This window comes from Ochlerotatus camptorhynchus, unplaced genomic scaffold (assembly GCF_037179485.1).
Source record: "Ochlerotatus camptorhynchus isolate MF236.1 unplaced genomic scaffold, CSIRO-AGI_Acam_v1.1 ptg000008l, whole genome shotgun sequence".
Lineage (NCBI taxonomy): Eukaryota > Metazoa > Arthropoda > Insecta > Diptera > Culicidae > Ochlerotatus > Ochlerotatus camptorhynchus.
In genome coordinates, this window is record NW_027040500.1 from 341,495 (window position 1) to 361,925 (window position 20,431).

General features: G+C 37.4%; 1 protein-coding gene across 4 annotated transcripts in view; it reads right to left on the reverse strand.

Annotated features, from left to right (window-relative positions):
- LOC135698986 (transcription factor Maf-like) overlaps window positions 1-19,280 on the reverse strand; it is a 197,038-nt gene extending 177,758 nt beyond the window's left edge. For 3 of the 4 annotated variants that reach the window (XM_065219154.1, XM_065219161.1, XM_065219176.1), the window contains exons 1-2: window positions 19,190-19,280; window positions 18,795-19,134 (exon numbers count right to left, since the gene is read on the reverse strand). In XM_065219154.1, the coding sequence (XP_065075226.1) occupies window positions 18,808-19,134; window positions 19,190-19,198 (336 nt within the window). In that variant the 5' untranslated portion in view covers window positions 19,199-19,280 and the 3' untranslated portion in view covers window positions 18,795-18,807. Of the gene's footprint in view, window positions 1-18,792; window positions 19,135-19,189 lie in introns of those variants that run through there. The other variant, XM_065219168.1, reaches the window with a different exon arrangement.
- Window positions 19,281-20,431: the final 1,151 nt, after the last annotated feature.

A 20,431-nucleotide genomic window follows, 5' to 3' on the forward strand; every position in this document is an offset into this window, starting at 1 on the left:
TTCCTCATAATCTGGGCTTCTGAAATTTCCTAAAAAGGTTGTGACAACACGCTGGAACGATTTCCACGCTTCTTCCTCATCTGGTGTCAAAACTGTATTGAATGCGGAATCATTGAGCAGTTTTTTGATCTGTGGGCCAACAAATACACCTTCCTTTATCTTTGCGTCAGATAAATTTGGAAATACTGATTTCAAGTACTGGAATGCCAGCCCTTCTTTTTGCAACGCTTTGACGAAAGTTTTGAATAGCCCAAGTTTTATATGTAGTGGTGGAAGTATTATGCGTTCTTTTACCACAAGAGGATCATTTTTAACGTTGTCTTTACCAATTGTGAACTTATCCCGTTTTGGCCAATCTTTTCGGACGTAGTGTTCCTTACGAGCTCGACTGTCCCATTTACACAAAAAACACATATATTTTGTGTATCCCTGTTGCAATCCAGTCAACATGGCAACCACTTTAAGATCGGAACAAATTTTCCAATTGTGTTGATTGTAATTTATCAAATTGAGCAATAGAGCCATTGATTCATACGTTGCCTTCATATTAACGTCATGAGCTAATGGAATAGAAGGTTTCTCATTCCCTTGATGCAGTAAAACGGCTTTCAAGCTCAACTTGCTGCTATCGATGAATAAACGCCATTCAGCTGGATCATATGGCTCACCAAACTCTTCAAACAAGCCGTTTACGTCATGGCAAAAACATGCCTTGTCCTTTGTAGAATAATATTTGTCAAATTTCTTGTGACGATTCCTGTGACAAGAAATTTTGACCTCCTTGCTCAGCATGTTGTGTTCTTTCAAGCGTGATGCCAGCAATTCGGATTTCTCCTTCGATAAGTCGAGATCTCGCACCAAATCATTAAATTCGGATTGTGTAAACAGTTTTGGGTTTCTTTCCAATTCCACCTCGAAGTCTTCCTCGCATTCCTCCTTGAATTCCTCCTCACTTTTTGTAACGGTCGATTCAACAGAGGGCGCTCGTTTCCGCTTTGGATAAACAGGATACGGGACCGAACTTGAATGTGGAACAGGTTTTGTCATAGAAGCCACTTGTGGATACTCAACTGTTTTGTGACGTCCTTGTTGCTCAACTTTTGTCAAGCAGAAATAACAATCCGTTGCATGACAAAACGGTCGACGCCATATGGTGGGCATGTCAAAGGACAAATAGCGACTAACAGATAACAAATAAGTGAGTTAGTAAGTAAGACATTAACACTTATCAAAAATAGATGAAGTAAGATAATGTCGATCAGGAAAGAACAAAGCACTACCATGCTGTACATAAATTGTTTATATGAAAGTTATTAGAAAAATCAATTTACCTTGCGCCTGACATCCACCTAGCCAAGCACGTTTTGCACGAACTACATAATACTTTTGGAATCCACGGTTCGTCAAAGTCTCCAGGATCAATTTTAAAATAAAGCCTGTATGCAGTTTGCAACGAAGCAGTGAAATTGACCGATTTTGTAAATGTATAGTTGCCACACGTGTAACAAAACTTTTGAGGATCATTTTTACACTTGAATTCACGTTTTGTCGTATACATCATCACTTCCGCAGAAAGGCTTACTGGAAGTGGTGCATGAACCTAGGAGCGGGACAACGGCCAATCTTGGAACATTCAATTTCCATGATTTTACAAAAAAATTCATAACTTCGACAATTTCCAACCGATTTCATCCATTAAAGGCTCATTTTCTCCAGTTTTTAATGGACTTTAAGAATAAATTATGGAATGATTTTTTGAATCTTTTTATCCCATTAAAAATGTTGATTAAAACAAGATTTTTATGGAAAATTCGCAGGAAAAATAAAAAAAAAATGCTGTAAATTTTTAAATGACTTCAAAACTAAATTTTTAATTAAGACATAACAGTGTAGTGAACGATAGCAAATTTATTAAGCTTCACTTTCATGAAAAAAATATTTAAAATTGGTGCACTAGTTCCAAAGATATTGACATTTTAGTAATCGTACTTTTGTCCAAAATTCAAAAAATCAAAATTTTTGTATATCTCAAAAATGGCTCTACTTTAATTTTTTCTGACCACGGCATTGAATTCAGCGTAGGATTTTGCATTAGAAACGTTGGTCAACCACTAAAGTTCACACTTTTTATGTTGTTTTGTAAACTAGTGTAATTGACGTGTTTGTTTACAAAAGCAATTACGCCCAAATCTCAAATCACTCCGGATTTTTGAATCAATAAACATATTTTTATTTCTACTGCGACTTCATAAAATAAATATGATTGAATCAACAAGAAATCTCTTTTAAAAACAAACATATTTTTATTGTTGACCATGCTGCCAAATTTGACAGCTTACGTCAAAACCATGAAATCTCTTGTAAATTCGAAAAGATTTTCTTTTTCTTTAACAATCCATGGGTTTTGAGGAACAAAGATACTGGATTGTTGAAACAATAATGATTTCTTTTTGCAACCAAAACAAAATGAAATTCTTATTGATTTTACGTCAAATATTATTAAGTTTAAAATAATTTTTTTCTGCGTGTACGGAATAAACACAAAACAAGTCAAATCATGACACTGATTACTTAAGTGATATTTTTAAAATTTTGTCTTTGTTATATAAATAATAACATGTCTTGAAAACAAATTAAAAAAACTCCTACTAGCGGACGTTACGCGAGGAATTAAAATATTGCTTTAATTTTCAAACGGCGCCGGTGCACTGGTCTTGTATGCTTCTTTGTGCGCAAATGTTCTGTCGTTGTTACACAATAGTTCAGAAATGTCACGACATTTTTTTCCGTTTGCCAGTATGTTTTTGTGTGTCTTCACTATGGTCACTGCGAAGAGTATCAAATGTTAAGGACAAATGTTAAATCCCACCACTGGTTGCAACCAACATATTATATGCAAATTAAAGAGTCATGTACAATCGATCCGCTATTTAGCGTGGAAATGCACATACGTTTTGTTTGAAAAAAAAAAAGTTCAATTGCGCCACCTCTAGATGTTTTTTTTTTCCTTTGGTTTGTCTTCCGTCGATCTTGTTTTCCGTGCTGAGCTCCAATGCTACCGAAGCCAGGGAGGCAGCTCCCACACCTGGACCCTGCCTATCGACCCATCAAACTCATGAACCGTGGACCAACCAACGGCTTTACTTCCCTTCCGAAGGAAGGCGTGATCAGAGATTTTATGCCTCAGAACATCCGGCGGCGCCGACTGGGATTGAACTCAGGCCTTCTGGGGTGAGAGGTAATCACGCTTACCAAAACACCACCGGCGCCGCTACCTCTAGATGTTAACGAAGCTTTTTTTTAAATGTTACTTAATAAGTCGCAAAAATCACTTTCTATATGAGAAATAATGTCCTCGAGAGATTTGAAACAAAAAAACCTACCCTATTTTAGAGTCTTGAGATGAAATCCAATGAGAAAAAAAGTTCATTTTTATCGTAAACTTCACAGGGCTACCGGAATTCTGCATGCAACCAAATAAGTTGATATTGTGATTTGATAATCAGGATACGATTTAGAATCAAATCGAAGGCTGATGTAAATTTTATTTTTAATTTATGTCATTTCCTCTTCCCAAATTACAAAGTATTGAAGGAGCAAACAAATAATATAGCTTATTAAAATCATCTTTCATTCTGCATTTTATCTGAAAACTGCACAGTTTTGTTCAAATATTATTAATTTATTAGGGGAAACACTCCTATATCTGCAGTACGTTAGAAGCGTTAGGCTCCTATAGTTGTACATGGAGACTCAATACACAATTATAGGAACCTCACGCTTCTAACGTACCGCAGCTATAGGAGCGTTTACCCAAATTAATTTATTTTTATTATTATGATTATTATTAAATGAGTTATATTTATACTTATTTGGATCCTTTTAATCTACATTTTTGCCCCTTTTCAGACCTATTTGAGTGATTTTGGACATAGTATTAAAATATTATTTGCATCAGCCAATTGAGTATATAAGTTTACCACAATTAAAATTTGATTCAAATATAATGAGTCTATGATTTTTTAATAAATACACTTAAAGTAAAACGAGTCGGCAATCCACGGCATGAAAATGTAATTATCTATTTTATTATCAATCCCAATGCATTACGCTAGTACCTACCATTCACAAAGCGATGCCACCCATCAACTGAAAAGTACCGGGTGCGTGTCTCAATGGTGTATCATTTAAATTTATTGCCGCAGTACATATTTAGCTTCTACCACCATTCAGCAACTTGTTCTATCTAAACACATTATCGATTCAGAAGATGTTCGCAAGCGGCTAGATTTACATGACAGAATTATGCCGTTTTTACACCCCACCTTAATGTGGACACAGCACTTGCAACTGGGACAAAGTTGAATCATAAACCGGTGGCTTTTCCAGCCGGCGGCGGCAGTGAAATAGGAGATGCGACTGGAAACGTGTGTCAGTGTTTGGATGGAAACGCTGTGCGCTCTGGTAGACCTTGGGTTGATTTGGTATCTGATTAATTGCAAAAGTAATTTAAAAATGCATTCCAAGTGCACTTTGACTGCAAGTGCGGGGAACCTCTTCATTCATTGTCATGTGTGCGATATTAATGATGTTGCTTCTTTTTACGAGAGTGAAGATTAATGCTGTTGGATTAACCGCAGATACCCCTGGGAATGCGTTCAAGTGATTGAATTTGTTTACAATTTGTTGCTGTTGTGAAGTAGAACTGTTTAACCAGGGTTGATTTAAACAATCAGGCTTCGTTTTTGTCGTGGATACATTTTGTAAGTTGCATTCATAAAAAGCATAGCAAACCACATAGTTTTTTTTTTTTCCTTTGGTTTGTTTTTTCCGTCGATCTTGTTTTCCGTGCTGAGCACCAATGCTACCGACGTGCCAGGAAGGCAGCTCCCACACCTGGACCCTACCTATCGACCCATCAACTCATGAACCGGGGAAGGCGTGATCAGAGATGTTATGCCTCAGAACATCCCGGCGGCGCCGACTGGGATTGAACCCAGGCCTGCTGGGGTGAGAGGTAATCACGCTTACCACTACACCACCGGTGCCGTTAAACTACTTAGTTGAAGATGCTAATTTCAAATAACAGACTAAAGTGGTAATTTTTATACGATAGATGGGAAGATGAAAGTATAGAGTTGATAGTCCCATTAGAGCACGACAGTATGAAAATTGTATATAGAGAGTAAAGCGAGCAAGGAAAACTTTTTAGGAAGGTACAAATCGGTTTGATCATCTCTCTTTACCAAACTCCCCCGTTGGAGAGGGATGGTGAGGGGTACTGGCAAAAAGAGATGATTTCCAAACCTACGACTGGATGCCTTCCTTCAGATAACAACTTGAGTGCTGTACAATCGAGAGAACTGTTTCAAACACATTGTCGGTACATGAGCGAGTCGGTGATAATCTCTTTTTGCCAGTGGTGGCAAAATTACCATGCCAAACTATAGAAGTAATACAAAACGAATAGTTAAAGTATAGCAAACTACTTGTAAATTTGAATCTGAAAACGTTCGTTAGGATATCTGACAATGTTTACAGTAATTTGAATCGTGACATAATTGTATGTTCTTTTGCAAGTGCTCTGCAAGTTTGTAATACTTTCTTAACTTCAATGTATAATCCATGTAATGCACAGCAAAAAAATAATTTTGATATCACATCAAAGTGGATGCACTACAATCATGTCGAAAATTTCATGTAATTTTTATGACCACATAAATAAACAAATGCAGTAAAAGCAGCGTAATGTCAGTTCATGCATTGTATTAATGATAATTTTGTCCTTTTTAGCAAGTAATATTACACCATATTTTCGACATGATTGTAGTGCATCCACTTTGACGTGATATCAAAATTATTTTTTTGCTGTGTGCTATGATAAGACATGATTATAACATGTTACAAGGCTATTTTGATTGTATTTTTCTTGACGCCAATTTTCAGCAGAGTTAGGCCTCGACATGTTTACAGTTCTTCGGGGCACATATACAGAGTGTGCAAATATTTTAAGGGGTGATATAAGATCAAATTTGATGAAAAAATAGTTCTACGCATATGATCAAATCTCAAAGATTACTGAGTTATTGAATTTTTTATGTTTTGGTGTGTATTCTTCTTCTTCTTCGCTTGTCAAGCGTATTGCTTATCGCATATTAGCTTATTGCACGATCTCAAACTAAGTGTTCTAGATGCACTTGCACAGTTATTAATTGACAGCTTTCGATGCTTGTACCATTTCTGCATTAATATTTTACCATTTCTGCATTAATATTACATAATTATACTCTATGTCCAGGGAAGTCGAGAAATTTTCCAACCCAAAAAATTCCTAGACCGGAACGGGAATCAAACCAAGCCACCTCCAGCATAGTCTTGCTTTGTAACTGCACCTTTACCGACTGAGCTGTACTTGCCATAAACTCTAAAAATATGCTATTTAGTACAAAATTATTGCCTCCATTGGACAGCTTAGAATTTCTCCTATTTAAGGTTCAATTTACAATTTTCGAAAAATTCAAATGCTGTTTTTTTCGACGCATCATTTCAGATTGCAAAAAACTAACGTCATTTTGTGTAAAATGGCAAAAAGAATAGAATGACGGGAGCTTTTTGTAATCTGAAATGATGCGTCGAAAAAAACTGCATTTGAATTTTTTGAAAATGCATCAAGGTAAATTGAACCTTAAAAGTGTCTTTTCTATTTCATTACATTTTAGATATAAACATGTCTAAAATTGGTGTTTATCTACAGATTTTCCCTTATCATTAAAATAATAATGATAAATTGTATTGTTTTCTCTAACCAAAAGATGTGTCTCAAAGCGCTCTACAACACTCTCTTTTACATCATCTTTCTATATCGTTTAGTTTTGTTGCAGTTTTGTTCTAAACACATCATGTTGGGTTGTTAATTAACGGTTGCATAAAACACGAATTGAACCCCACCGTGTGTAACTGTTGACGTCTGCATGCAGCGCTCACAGCACACGCTATTTCAAAACTGCCCAAATTTGGGTAGAATCCACCCAAATCCGTCAAAACTGAACCTACCCAAAAATGGGTAAACTGTGTTGGGAGTGACAAGTTGACAAATGAACAACGTCGATCGGATTGATGTCAATGTTGTTCATTTGTCAACTTGTCACACCCAACACAGTTTACCCATTTTTGGGTAGGTTCAGTTTTGACGGATTTGGGTGGATTCTACCCAAATTTGGGTAGTTTTGAAATAGCGTGCACACTTGATCGCCGCGTGGAGTTGCATGCATTGAATTGAACCGTCAGCAGCATTATTGTTCATGTCACACTTATCAGACCGGCACTCCACGCGGCGATCAAGTGTGCTGTGAGCGCTGCATACAGACGTCAACAGTAACACACGGTGGGGTTTAATTCGTGTTTTATGCAACCGTTAATTAACTACCCAACATGATGCGTTTAGAACAAAACTGCAACGTAACTTAACGTGATAGAAAGATAGTTTCAACAAAATGTTGCGGAGCGCTTTTAGAGGCATCTTCTGGTTTGACAAAACAATACAGTTTATTATTTATCTTTTGAAATAATAAGGGCAAACACGTAGAAAAACACAAATTTTAGACATATTTATATAAAATGTAACTAAATGCAGCTGACTTGAAGTGGAAATGACAATTTTAAGTTGAAATTTTCTAAGCTGTCCAATGGAGGTGATAATTTTGAGCTAAGTAGCATTTTTTTTTGTTAGTGCCAATTTATGGCAGACATAGATCAAAACAGAAAAAAAATTCAATAACTCAGTAATCTTTGAGATTTTATCATATGCGAAGAACAATTTTTTTCATCAAATATTATCACCTATAACCCCTTAAAATATTTGCACAAAGGAACCGAACACCCTGTATATAACCAATAAATTTGATTTAAAATAGAAAGAAACATCGTAGAGCTCTGGAGTTTCATTAAACTACCATTTATGTAGATGTTCCGAATCTTCCGAGGAAACATCCAGTTCCAGTTTCTGCTCATAGTTATATCTCACTACTACATGGGATCGCAAAAATAAATAAACGCAGATATCTAGAATAAGTTTCATGAAATGACCACTTTTGCTTATGTTCCGGATCTTCTACTAGACCGTCCCGTGGCCTCCAGGGTCCATATTTCTGTCCTAGTTTCAAATTTAGTCACAGAGCTTAATAATTTCATGAATCAACCTCTTCATCTTAAATATTCTAAATCTTCCGGAGGACCACCCCGTGATTGCAAGGTGCCACATTCCGATCATAGAATAGAATTAATTTCTATATCACCACTGCCCTTGAATAAGCTTCATGAGTTCACAACTTTCACTGATGTTCCAGACCTTCCGTAGGACCATTGTTACAGTTACTTTGTTTTGAGCAATAAGTGCTGCATACTAGTTAGTATTAGCCATAGATTGCATAGTTAGCAATTAGAGTGCAGCCATGAAGTAAACAGTAAAACAGAACGCAGCTAATCGAATATTGGCAAGAAAGTCAAGTAAGGGATATTCGTTGCCTGTCACTGCCATTCTGCTGTCAGCGTGGGACAGTTTCCGCTGGAATGAGCAAAAACCGGCAAAGCACGGGTGAGTCATCACTTGTGTCTGGTTCGTCGTGTTTACTAGTGGTGCAGACTAATGTCGTTTTCGTTTTTGCGGTGTAGCTACACCGGTGCTACACTGCCGAACACCGAAAAAATTTAGGGTGTAGCTGTCGGTTGCACCTTTGTTTACAAACAAATGATGATGAACTGTCAAAGACTCGCACTTATTGCTGCTTACACTACACCGGTGTAGTGTAGTAAAAACGAAAACGACATAAAGAGCCTGGCTCTTTAGAGCAGACAGTGCACGTCAAGGCATCACAAGCGCAAAATCGAGAGTGTGTATGTGCTGAGAACGGTTGTAATTCCATACCGATCATCGCAGGAAAACACAAAATCACCCCGGGAGCAAATCGTCGTCCACCAATCCGTGTTACGCCCAGAATAACCACCAGAGCAGGGTCATTGAGCCAAGTTTACTAAGGCTAAGGCGAGAGGTAAACTAACCTAAAATCATTATTAAAATGCGTTCTGTTCATTGGATGACCTCCTGCAGTTCAGAACCACTATCTACCACCAGCACGAACGGTAAAGGTTCGGCCGAAACAACGGAGCATAAAAGCAACGAGTCGGCAACGACTCGGTGGAGCTGCGACGAGCGATCGCTCGGCCGGAAGGAACTATAGAGAAAAAATAAGCCTTCTTCGAGAAGTACGTGTTTACATCGACATGTAACTGACAGTCGTGAAACTAATTGCACCGCCTTGTAGGGCTTCTTTCATACACAGTTTTGCTCCTTCACGGCTGCACGTGGTGCTGGTGGAGCGACTCGATTCCGGACGTCACCGATAAGGGCGAGTTGAATCCGGCATTGGAACGGCAGAAGCGATACATCGGCCACATTCAAGGGTGCGAGGCGCATATCTTGTCGGCGTACTAGACGAATGAACCAAAGTGCATGCCAGTGTGGTGGCATCTTCGGGGAGGCTTCCATCCACGGCAGCCCGCGGCAATGGCTACAGGTAGCGATCAGTGAGTGCACTAGTGTTAAGAGTTAACATTATGACTTAGTTTAAGCGCATACAAGAGTAATACTCAGTAAACCACATGTATGAGTAAATATCGAATATAGAAACAATCATGGGCTAAGACAGTTATTAACTAATTCGTTATTTGTTTATGGGAAAAGCTAACACCATCTCATGGCTTCCAGGGTCCACATTCCCATCCCAGATTCAAATGATGTCGTAAATTACCATAGCAAGTGATTTGAAAATAAATGGCTGTACTCTAAAATAAGTATAATTTATTGACGTCATTCAAGGATGTTTTGAATCTTCCGGAGGACCACCTAATTGCATACAGGGTTCAAATGACAATCATAGATCCAAATACATTTATATGTTTGCACAATATACTATCTCAAAAGAAATCATGGATCTTGAGGTAGACCTAGGAAGAGTTTCTAGAATTAACCTGTTTTACTGATGTTCTGGGTCTTCAGAAGGACCGTGTCTTGGGACTAGGGTCAATGGTTACATCACAACCCTCCACTTATTATTTTATAATTATTACAAATCTTTTCGAAAATATCGGGAAGCTCAACGATTACTTTCAGCTCGAAGATCTACTATAAGAACCCAATGGCAAAACTGTATTGACCAGGGTTTAATTAAAGTTGATTTATAGTAGCCTTGTAATACCGTAATCCGGGGACAAATTGATCACCGTTTTTTTTTTACTTTATTATTGACATTTTCAGCACCAATTTATCACCGTTGTGAAATTGATCAAATTGCCTTGCGTTGTCAGCTGACACATTGAAAAAATAAAATAAAATTGGTAAACGAAATCTACTGAAATGTTGATAGTATTTCAACAAGGGACTCTACTGATTGTGTTGAAGAGTTTTCTCACCTAGGAAGTATATTTTACTACATAAATTTAAATTTGAAGTAACTAATGAACAGTGCATACGATATCATTGATAAACAGGCTATTTTCCTCATATAAAACTTTTCCCCCGATAAAAATCAATCCATAAAAACCCATGTTCCAAATCACATCATACATTTCCTAATACATGCCCTTACCCAACCATTTCCACTAGAACGTATAACTCATATATGTGCCATCCTACATTGGACAGCACACAACAAAACAACAAATTATCATAACACATGAAATCCTTGCAACACTTCAACCATACACAAACACTTGTTCCCATCATTCCTTACGATCAATAAACATTAAGTGTGGACACTGGTCGAGTCCAGGAAATTAGCATAAGCAAGAAAGTATCCATTTACAACACCGTTAACGCGCGACGCGAGAGAGCTGAACAACCCAATCGCGCAACGCACTCACTCTCCCACTCTATCTAGAATCGATATTCACCACAAGGCATTCCCTTTGTAAACATTACTCACCAATTATTCTTTTTTTTTATTTAACGTCGGTCTCTGTTCCGCAATCTACAGCCGATCACCGACGGACATCGATTGCCATCCATTGACGGCAATCGAATGTGCAGGAAGGCAGCTTCCACACATGTGTAGGATATCGCACCCATTCATGATCACACATGGGCCGGGACCAACGGCTTTACTTCCCTTCCGAAGGAAGACGTGAACAGAGATTTGTATACCTCAGAAAAATGCTACCGACCTCGGCTGGGATTGAACCCAGACCCATTGGGGTGAGAAAGCAGTCACGCTTACCACTACACCACCGGCACCGGCTTTACTCACCAATTAGTCCCAGTTTTCTCACGAAAACTAACCGGTAAAACAACATCTTGTTCATGTAAAGTGATTTGCTGTTGAATTTGCACTACCTACTTGTCAAACATTGCAATTCGATGTGCAAATCCCTTGGAAGAGATCATATCGAAGCACGATGAAATCAACATCATTTTAGATTGTATTGCACATTGTTGTTGATGTGCTGTGCTTTGAACTCAAAATGTCAACCATACTGATACTAACAGTCTATCACTTTAAGTTTAAATAATTTTTCCTTGGATTTATTTTTTGCTGAAAATGGGTTTAAATAAATGCCATGTTATACGTTATTCAGAAAATGACCGTATCATATTACTACCCAGAGCACATGTTTCCAAGTGACATTGAACAACATCGCAAGGCTTTTAATAGAAGCAAGGCGAAACATTGAGCAATAAATTTGATAAGTTTGACACTGTTTTGTAATCTAAATTATCTGAAAAATACACTATTATTTCGTGTTACTCAAGCTCTAGAACGCAAATTATTTCGGGTGGAGATCGAGAATTATCGCTTCTCTCGCTTAACTTCATTTGTTGTTGACTCGCCATCTTCGCGAGTAATGTTTGTCATGTGCGTATTGACATTTGCTTACAAAAGGAAAACTAAATTCAAATTCAATGGATGAAAACAGTGGTGCCGATTCAAATGATAATCATTTTGATTTAAAGATGTTATGCAGTACATATTTTTCAACGTTTCAAAACGCAAATAACTTGAAAATCAATGATAAATCTCTTCGATTCGTAGTGCCGCATAACAGACTGAGTCAAGTGCAAGAGCATTTGAATTAGAGTGATAACTTTTTACCGTGTAAAGAAGTTAGAAATTGTCATCAGATGTAAAAACTAAATTCAACCTGAACATTTCATTAGGTCCTAAGTAACATTGGCAGATTCTCTTCGTCGACTTTCTCTTTGTATTCCCAAGGCCATGTAAAGACATTTCCAGGTAGTTTTTGTGTGCTATCGGTAAAAGAAGCTTTTATCTATCATATCATATGACAAACACAACAAGAAACCGTTATATGCTCAAGTTATTGATGAAAGAGAAAGTCGACGAAGAGAATCGATCAATGTTACTTAGGACCTAATGCAATGTTCAGCTTGAATTGAACTGAAAAGACTTTCCACAGCTATAACGACTGTTTTCATAAGCTTGAAAGTGATTTGTTGACTTAGGGGTGATGCATATATTATGTCACCCTCTAAAGGGGGAGGGTAGGGAGGGTCTAAGATTTTGTGCCAAACAATGAATTAGGTATAGGAAAAACTTCACTATAGGGGGGAGGGGGTAAAATTTTCCTCGATTTAGCGTGACATAATTAATGCCTGGCTCCTTATAGAATACAAATTATGTAGAATATTACAAAAAAAAAATTATCAATATCTTGCATTAAGTAGATTTTCGGTAAATTTCTACCGATTTTTAAAGGAATTACATACGTTTAGGCGCAATAGTGTATTTAACTGAGATTTGAGCTTACTACTCTATGTATCAAACTGGGATACTTTATTCTAGGGCTGAAAAATCTATCCACATTTGCTATGGATTGTGGTCCCTTGCGTCTAGATCATCAATTCTAAAGGTTGCATGGTGGGTGCAACCAAGCTCGCTTTACATCGTGTCATATTATGATCTTTTCGATCAGTGAGGGTTCGAGGTCCCCATGATGAAAATCTATGTTTTTTGGTACCGTTCTCTTTATGGGAAAGTTTACCCGAATGAAAAAAAAAATTATTTGATTTTTGTCAATATTAAAAGCACATCGAAAATCAAAATTGAAAAGTTTTTTTTTTCCTACTTTTCTTAAGATAATTTACGTGTGAAAATATGTTATCTATATACATGTTATGTTGGTTTTAAAAAACCGTAAAATTTAACCTTTCGGTTTTGTTATGAGTCCAACATTTTTTTTTCATGATGAGATAGAAAAGATATGTTTATACATACATTTTTTAAATATTATTCTTATATGTATATATTTTTTTTAATAATTAAATCATGCCGGAATTTACATTTAATTTTATTTTATTTACGATTGCTCATTTACTGTCTACCCAGACATGTGGTAATATTATTATGCAGAAAATGACTCAAGGATCATTTGTCTAGAACATTTCAAAACGCTTCGTTTCATCCTAATTTTCTGTGATATTTCTAATACTTCCACGGATTTTAGAACGCGTAGCTTCTCCGTGTTTCAACCTCGTTAATCTTATAGACACTTTAAAGCGGAATAGCCTCATCAAGAAAGCGGTACCAAAGAAACGTGACGTGTTAGGGCAAAAGTATATTCTAGACTTTAACTCATAATTCCATAAGAAAGGATACCATAAGAAAGCCAAATAGGGTAAAGTATTCCTTTCTTTAAAAGTCATGTTGCACAGTGCTATCATAAATTTCTCTGAAATCGCAATAATACAGAATGCGTGATGATGTTTTCAGGAATGAATAAAGTGAATACGAAGATGTATGACGGCAGAAAATATGTCCTTCCGTGAATTACTGAGCAATATGGACCGGAGCCGAATGTGGTCTTTCAGCAAGGCAGGGCACCATTCCACACCTCGAACCACTCGCACTACTGTTCTGACCGAAAGATGTGTGGCCGCCATCCAACCCCGATCTTAACCCCTTGGATTATTCAGTGTGACGCGTCATGAAGATCAAACCTGTGTCAAACGCCACTTCAGTACAGTAAGCCTCTGACGAATTGCGACAAATGGAAATTCTATCCATGGGTTCCAGTTCTTACAAACATATCCCTTTTGAATAAATAATGTTTTTCCGCTCCAAAAATATACAGATTTTGTATGGTCTTCACAGTGTTTAATGGTGCAAACATTCACACTAAGAAAAAACTAATTTTACACGTGACGGAATCCATATTTGGCATAAAGGATCAGACGTAAACAAATACGACATGTAAAATTAAGTGCCTCGAGACTGAAAAGTTCGTTGCTCGACGAAAAGTACATTTGATTGAGTTGAATTTCGTGTCTGTTATGACTCAATTTTATGTCAAAATTGACGCTCGTATATGTCAGTCTCAGAGCACCTAAATTTACATGATTTTTTCTAAATGTGTTATAACGGCAGCGTACCTTCGTCCTGCGGGCATGCTAAAAGTGGCTGGTTGGTGATACAGAAAACAACGGAGAACTGTTGATCGAGTGTAGCCCTGTCTCGTGTTGCTGGTACACTTGAATTGTTGAATCAGTTGGTATTCAGTTTTTGAGGGTTGAGAGATTGTGGTTTTATAGAAGTATTTCAAGCGGAATATGAGTTAAACAATTATGGACCAATTACGGGCGAGGTTATTTGTTACCGATCCTTGCGCATGGAATTTTCATTGTCCAAAATATTGATTATGCTCCACCAAAGTCAAACGATTTCAAATCAGCTCCCGATCATTCTCACAAAATTTGATCGAATTAGGATGCGAACTCATACTGCACTTGGCCCTTTGAAGTTTATTAATTGATTAGGAAGATGATGTTCTTCTGACATGCTCCATTTACTACTCAGTAGACAACATTGGAATAATAGGACAAACAATCCAGGCTATTATGTCATGAGGGCAGGCTGCAGTGTTGCCCTGAAAGCAGCCGATTAATCCTACCTGAAAGTTATCAACTTGGAAATTAATTAATAACTAATTTTCTTGACGTTCAATTAAAAAGTGGTTTTCAACATAGTTGTAGCTGGGAAAATTTCACGTAAGGGGAGGGGTTTTTATAGACATATTTTTCGTAAATCATTATGGTGTAGTGCTGGAACGATGAGGACTAAAAGTACACTTTTCTTATAGTAATTTCCATATAAACTTCAAAGAGTGCAGAATGAGTTCGCCACCAAATTAGCTCAAATTTTGGGAGATTGATCAGCCTGATTTGGAACCGATTGAGCTTGGTGGATCAAATTGAAATCATCATAATATAAAAAGTACTTCGCAGCTGGCAGAGAATCAATAATTCGGTAGGCCCTTTAAAAAAATATCTTCGTTGTTGAAATTGATAAGTGTGAATTCATCCAACAGTAGTTTCAGCCGTTCAAAGCTGTAGCCGATAACATCACTAGTTAATTCTAACATGCACTTAAATTTGAGAACTGTTGAAATATATTTAGAAAAAAAAGCATGGTGTGTTAGTCCCAAGTAGTAGTCAACCTGAAAATATTATGAGAAATAAGAAAACTGGATTGTAAATTTTGGGATGAATCTAACATACTCACTCAACAGTCAGTGTTTGAATCGAAAACAATGTTTTCCAAAATGTTTATTTAGTGGGCTCAATATCTTTAAAAGCTCTGCGGAGCCGAAGGACAAAACAAATATTACAATGTAGATCTAAATCGATTTCCTATATATTTTTTGCTTGCAACGCATCGAATATCGACAGATCTGCAAACCGTTTCATGCAGGGCTTCGTTTGTGCATGCTTTATCGGCTTCCTAAGGGCTATCATAATATCGATTATCACCACCTCCTCGTACAACATATTCTTTCAGATATGCTCCCTAGACAGCCAAGAAGTACAAAAAGATCAGCATTGACTGATGTTCTTTTGATCTGAATAAGCGAATTGCAAAAAAAAAGGATGACTCGTGCTTAATGAATGTTGCTTAAGTTTTCGAATATCATAATTTTTCAAACGGATTGATCAACTTTCCAAATTTAAACCATACACTCTGGCAATCCGGCGAGCGGATGCGACGAGATTTTTAATCATATTCCGGTGCTGCGCCAATCCTGGTGAAAACATATTGATTTGATTGGTAGATCTGTTGCAGGTTGTAGCGATGGCTGTACGACTTTCTGGTCAACCGTTTGTTGTAGCAAGATAGTGGCGGTCGCTTTGTGGAATTGGTCCCGATACTCAGGCGCTTCCTTCTGACACTGTTGGTATACAAAGGTAGGTCGCTCATTATCGAACTATATATTATAATCTTCTTAGTCATTACGGACATCGACGCGAAAAGAATGCCATCGAAACCCGTAGAGAAATGGTCCTTGACTTCTATGTATAGTTGACTCAAAACAAAAGGTCGGTAGACTTGGTGATATTAATAATTGAAATGGTAAATATATTAGTGCACCGGTCTACACGCTCATTCGAGTTAAAACCAAGGATGCCCACTCATGTCACTATTTTGCTGAAACGATTTAGCATAGACCGCGCAATTGCTTCTGTTATAGAATTTATTTGAATGCTCAATCACATGAGGCACTTTAAAAAATATCTGAACATTTTTAACGTAATGGTTACAAAGTACAAGTGAAAGCGTTAAGGTAATACGCCAAGAAAAAAATGTTCTGCTTTAGTTCTTCCACCCGTTGAATAATCATAATATTGCTGCGTTGGTAACATTCAGAATACGTAAAATCCCTTGCAACAATGCATACCAGTTGCGTTGCCGATGAATGTTTAATTTACGTTCAAAATTTGTAATCCCTGTAGTAAACAATACCGATACACTTTTTGTAGAATTTTTGTCCATTGCATATTTTGAAAATAACGTGTCAAAAGATGTTAGTCATGCAAGTGCAGTTAAGTGTTGAACCGGAAAAAAATAAACTTAGAATTTTCTAATTCACCAGCAAATAAATGGCTTTGGCTATTAGAGGATTTCAAGAATTTAAGCACTGCAAATATTTGCTACCTTTCCTCTAAAATAGGAGTGGTTTGTGCAAACGCAAATGAAATGTCGGTCAAAGCGACCAAGTTTCAACAGCCTGTATTTCGCTTACCTAGACCTTCCAGAACTTCGAGCTCTACAGTTCTAGCATTAATCGTAGCACATGAGATGAGGCACATGAGATCAGCGCGAGCCTCGCGCACGCCAGGATATTTGGGTGTCCCATTTGTTTCTCGCTCGTATCTTATGTCGTTTTCATTTTTGCGGTGTAGCTTCACCGGTGCAACACTGCCGTACACCGAAATATTTTAGGGTGTAGATATAGGATGCACCTTTGTTTACAAACAAATGATGTTGAGCTGTCAAAGACTCGCGCTTATTCCTACTTACACTACACCAGTGCTACACCGCAAAAACGAAAACATAGTCTCACGTGTCTCTTTCTCGCTCGTCACATGTTGTTTTCGTTGCGACGGGAGACGGTTTGTTGAGAATCTCGGCAGCACAATTTTGCACACACGAAGAAAATGTAACTCTGGCTGCTGATCTCCCGGAGCTCGCCCAGTTTAGCTCATGAGACACAGCACATGTGACACGAATGTGGCACGTAGGAACAAAAAAGAGACGCGAAATAATTCGTCTCGAAATATACGATCTGATAGAAAGCGTGTCTCTATCACGCGGGATGCATGCACGCGTACATTAACTCTGGTTATTACGCATACGGTTATAAATGCCGTGACTTTCCACAGCTGTAACGACTATTGTCACAAGTTTGAAAGTGATTTGTCGGCTAAACCAAGAGTTACAGAATACAAATTATGTAAAACATTCCAAAAAAATAATTTCCAATATTTAAAAATAAGAAATTTTCTGTTAAATTTCAACCGATTTTTTATGAAATTGCCTACGCTTAGGCGCAATTGTGTATTGGACTGAGATTTGACTGTACTATGCAACAAACTGGAATATGTGGTCGCAAGCCAGCCTGTACGAGCTTTTGCCGAGCTAGACTGAATTTTTGTATCCACCGCACACAATGGGCCAGAAATGCAATTTGGACGACACACTCAATATCTCATTTTCCCAAGATACTAAGCATTCTCTCATTGTTCCAAGGTACCAAGCATTTTCGAGGCTTGGTACCTTGGAAGAAGCTATATCGATAATTATCTATTGGCGTAAACAGATAGTTCATAATTCTTTTTGCAGAAAAGTTGTTTATCTTGTAGAAAATGCGCAACTCTTCTGAAGATGCCAAAGTTTCAACCAGCTGTTTCCGATTTATTTGGAAAACAAACAAAAAATATGTGAAAAAATTATGAACGAAAATGTTGCAACATGTTTCGATATTTTCATTAACAACCATTAAAATTATATTTTTTTTCGTTGTGTATATGTATCATAACTTTTTCTAAAGAATAAAATGGTTAAAAGCTCATATTTTGCAGAAAATTTCTAAAACTTCAAAACATGTGCTTGATTGAAATTATTCTGTTTGCTTCATCCACAGAAACTATTGACACCACTTTGAAGATTGAAGTCCAGCAGGCTACCACCATGGATTAGTTTCAGGTCGAATACTCAGTTCTGTTAAAATTAACACATTTGTCTGCATATTCAGATAGACATCTTTTTCAATACAAATATTGGATGTGCAATTTTGAAATAAAAACTTTTCCCTTTGCAGGGAGAGTTAAGTAAGAAAATCAATTTCTTTGAGTCTAAGTCAAATTGAAGCTAAGCTTCTGAGTACGTACTCTCTAATCATGGCTGACAAACGAGATGTGATGTAATTTGTGCATGTTAACTGTTATTCACCACGGATATATGTTTATTTCCGACCAATAAAACCTCCACCGACTCCTACGCCAACTGCAACTCCAACTCCTACACCAACTCCTCCTCTAAGTCCACCATGAGCAGGGCCGTAACCTCCATAGCCGTAGCCGTGACCATGTCCGTGGTGGTGGTGATGATGATGGTGGTGATGATGACCACGATGGGCAGTTTCTGCAGTTTCCAATTCTTCATGCGCATCATCGCTCTCCGGTAAAATTACAATGGGACTGTTCTGCACAGCAGGCGCAATGGATTGTTTCAGTTCCATCGTGGGAATACTAACGCATAGCGTAATCAACGCACTAAGTACTATCAATTCCTAAAAATATAAATATCTATTAGCAAGCGTTGAAGTTTATAGTGCATAAAATTACTTTGATCATGATGTGATACTCAAAAGATTTCTACCGCCTTTCTACGCGTAGCTTTACAAGCGAGATACTGAGGCGGGTTTTTACAATCCTTGTAGTTTTTATACGTACCCTGGAATATAAAAAACAAACCTGTTTGATTCCTCTCCTTTGTTTCAATTTAACAACCATTCCCATTGTGGATCATCAACGAAAAAGCAGATCATTTTCTTTGGCAAAGTTTTCGACTAATTCACTTCAACTCAGCGTTCTACGTTTCTAATGTGCCAAAATCAAATCAAAAGTTGAAATCACTTCTCTGTTCCTCTCTGCCAGAGAATCGTAATAAAAGAACGCGTTAAAAGCGATGATACAGCCAAAGACGAACATCTTCGGGTTGCGTTCAATTATATAGTTTTTTTTCCGCAGGAGTAAACTTTGGGAGGCGGTGAATGAGTAAACAACACCTCTTTTTTCTTCGGGTAATGAAGCAGACAGTTGGTAGCGGTTGAAATCTCTCGATTATTTGTTGTTTTTCGATTCGTTGCTCATGTTTCGATGGTAGCGCTGTGAAATGCCGTTCACAGATTTTACAATCCAAATTTAGTTGAAGTGAAACTTATTTTTGAACAAAGTTTTGTATGGGACTGTTCTTAAACTATGTAGAAATAGTTTTGCTGAGCCATTGTTTACAAAAGCAATTTCCCTCTTTTGAAATGTTGGCACTGAGAGTTGACTCGACATAAAATTGAGCCTGTGGCACACCGTTTTATTTGCTGTATGTATAGTTTGCAACGCTAAAAATTTTAATTTCCCACCCTCTATTTATTACGTAACGGTCTCATTTTATGCAACTCAGAATGTTAATTTTTTTTTAAATTCACTTCAGATGCACTGATTTATCCCTAACATGACTAAACTCGTTAAATAGTCCACCTAAAAGCGAGCCTTTTTATGGTGTCGGGCTGGCATCGGCATGTTTTTGACTGGTTAAATGCCTGATGTAGGCCAAGTGATTGCCAGAATTTTCATCACTTGTAGATAAAATTAAATAATGCTTGAAATATACCACAAATTGTTTACTATACATGGTGCTTTGCACCACTAGCCTTGCATGAAAAAAAAACACGTTCTAATCGGGAGCAACACGGTAAGTCTGGTACGCTTTGAACGTGTATCATATTTGCAGAGCGACTTGAATTTGTTACTCGCTCTTCTATCTCTCTTCTAATGCAATTCCCCAGGTCCCTGATTTAGAGCCACGGA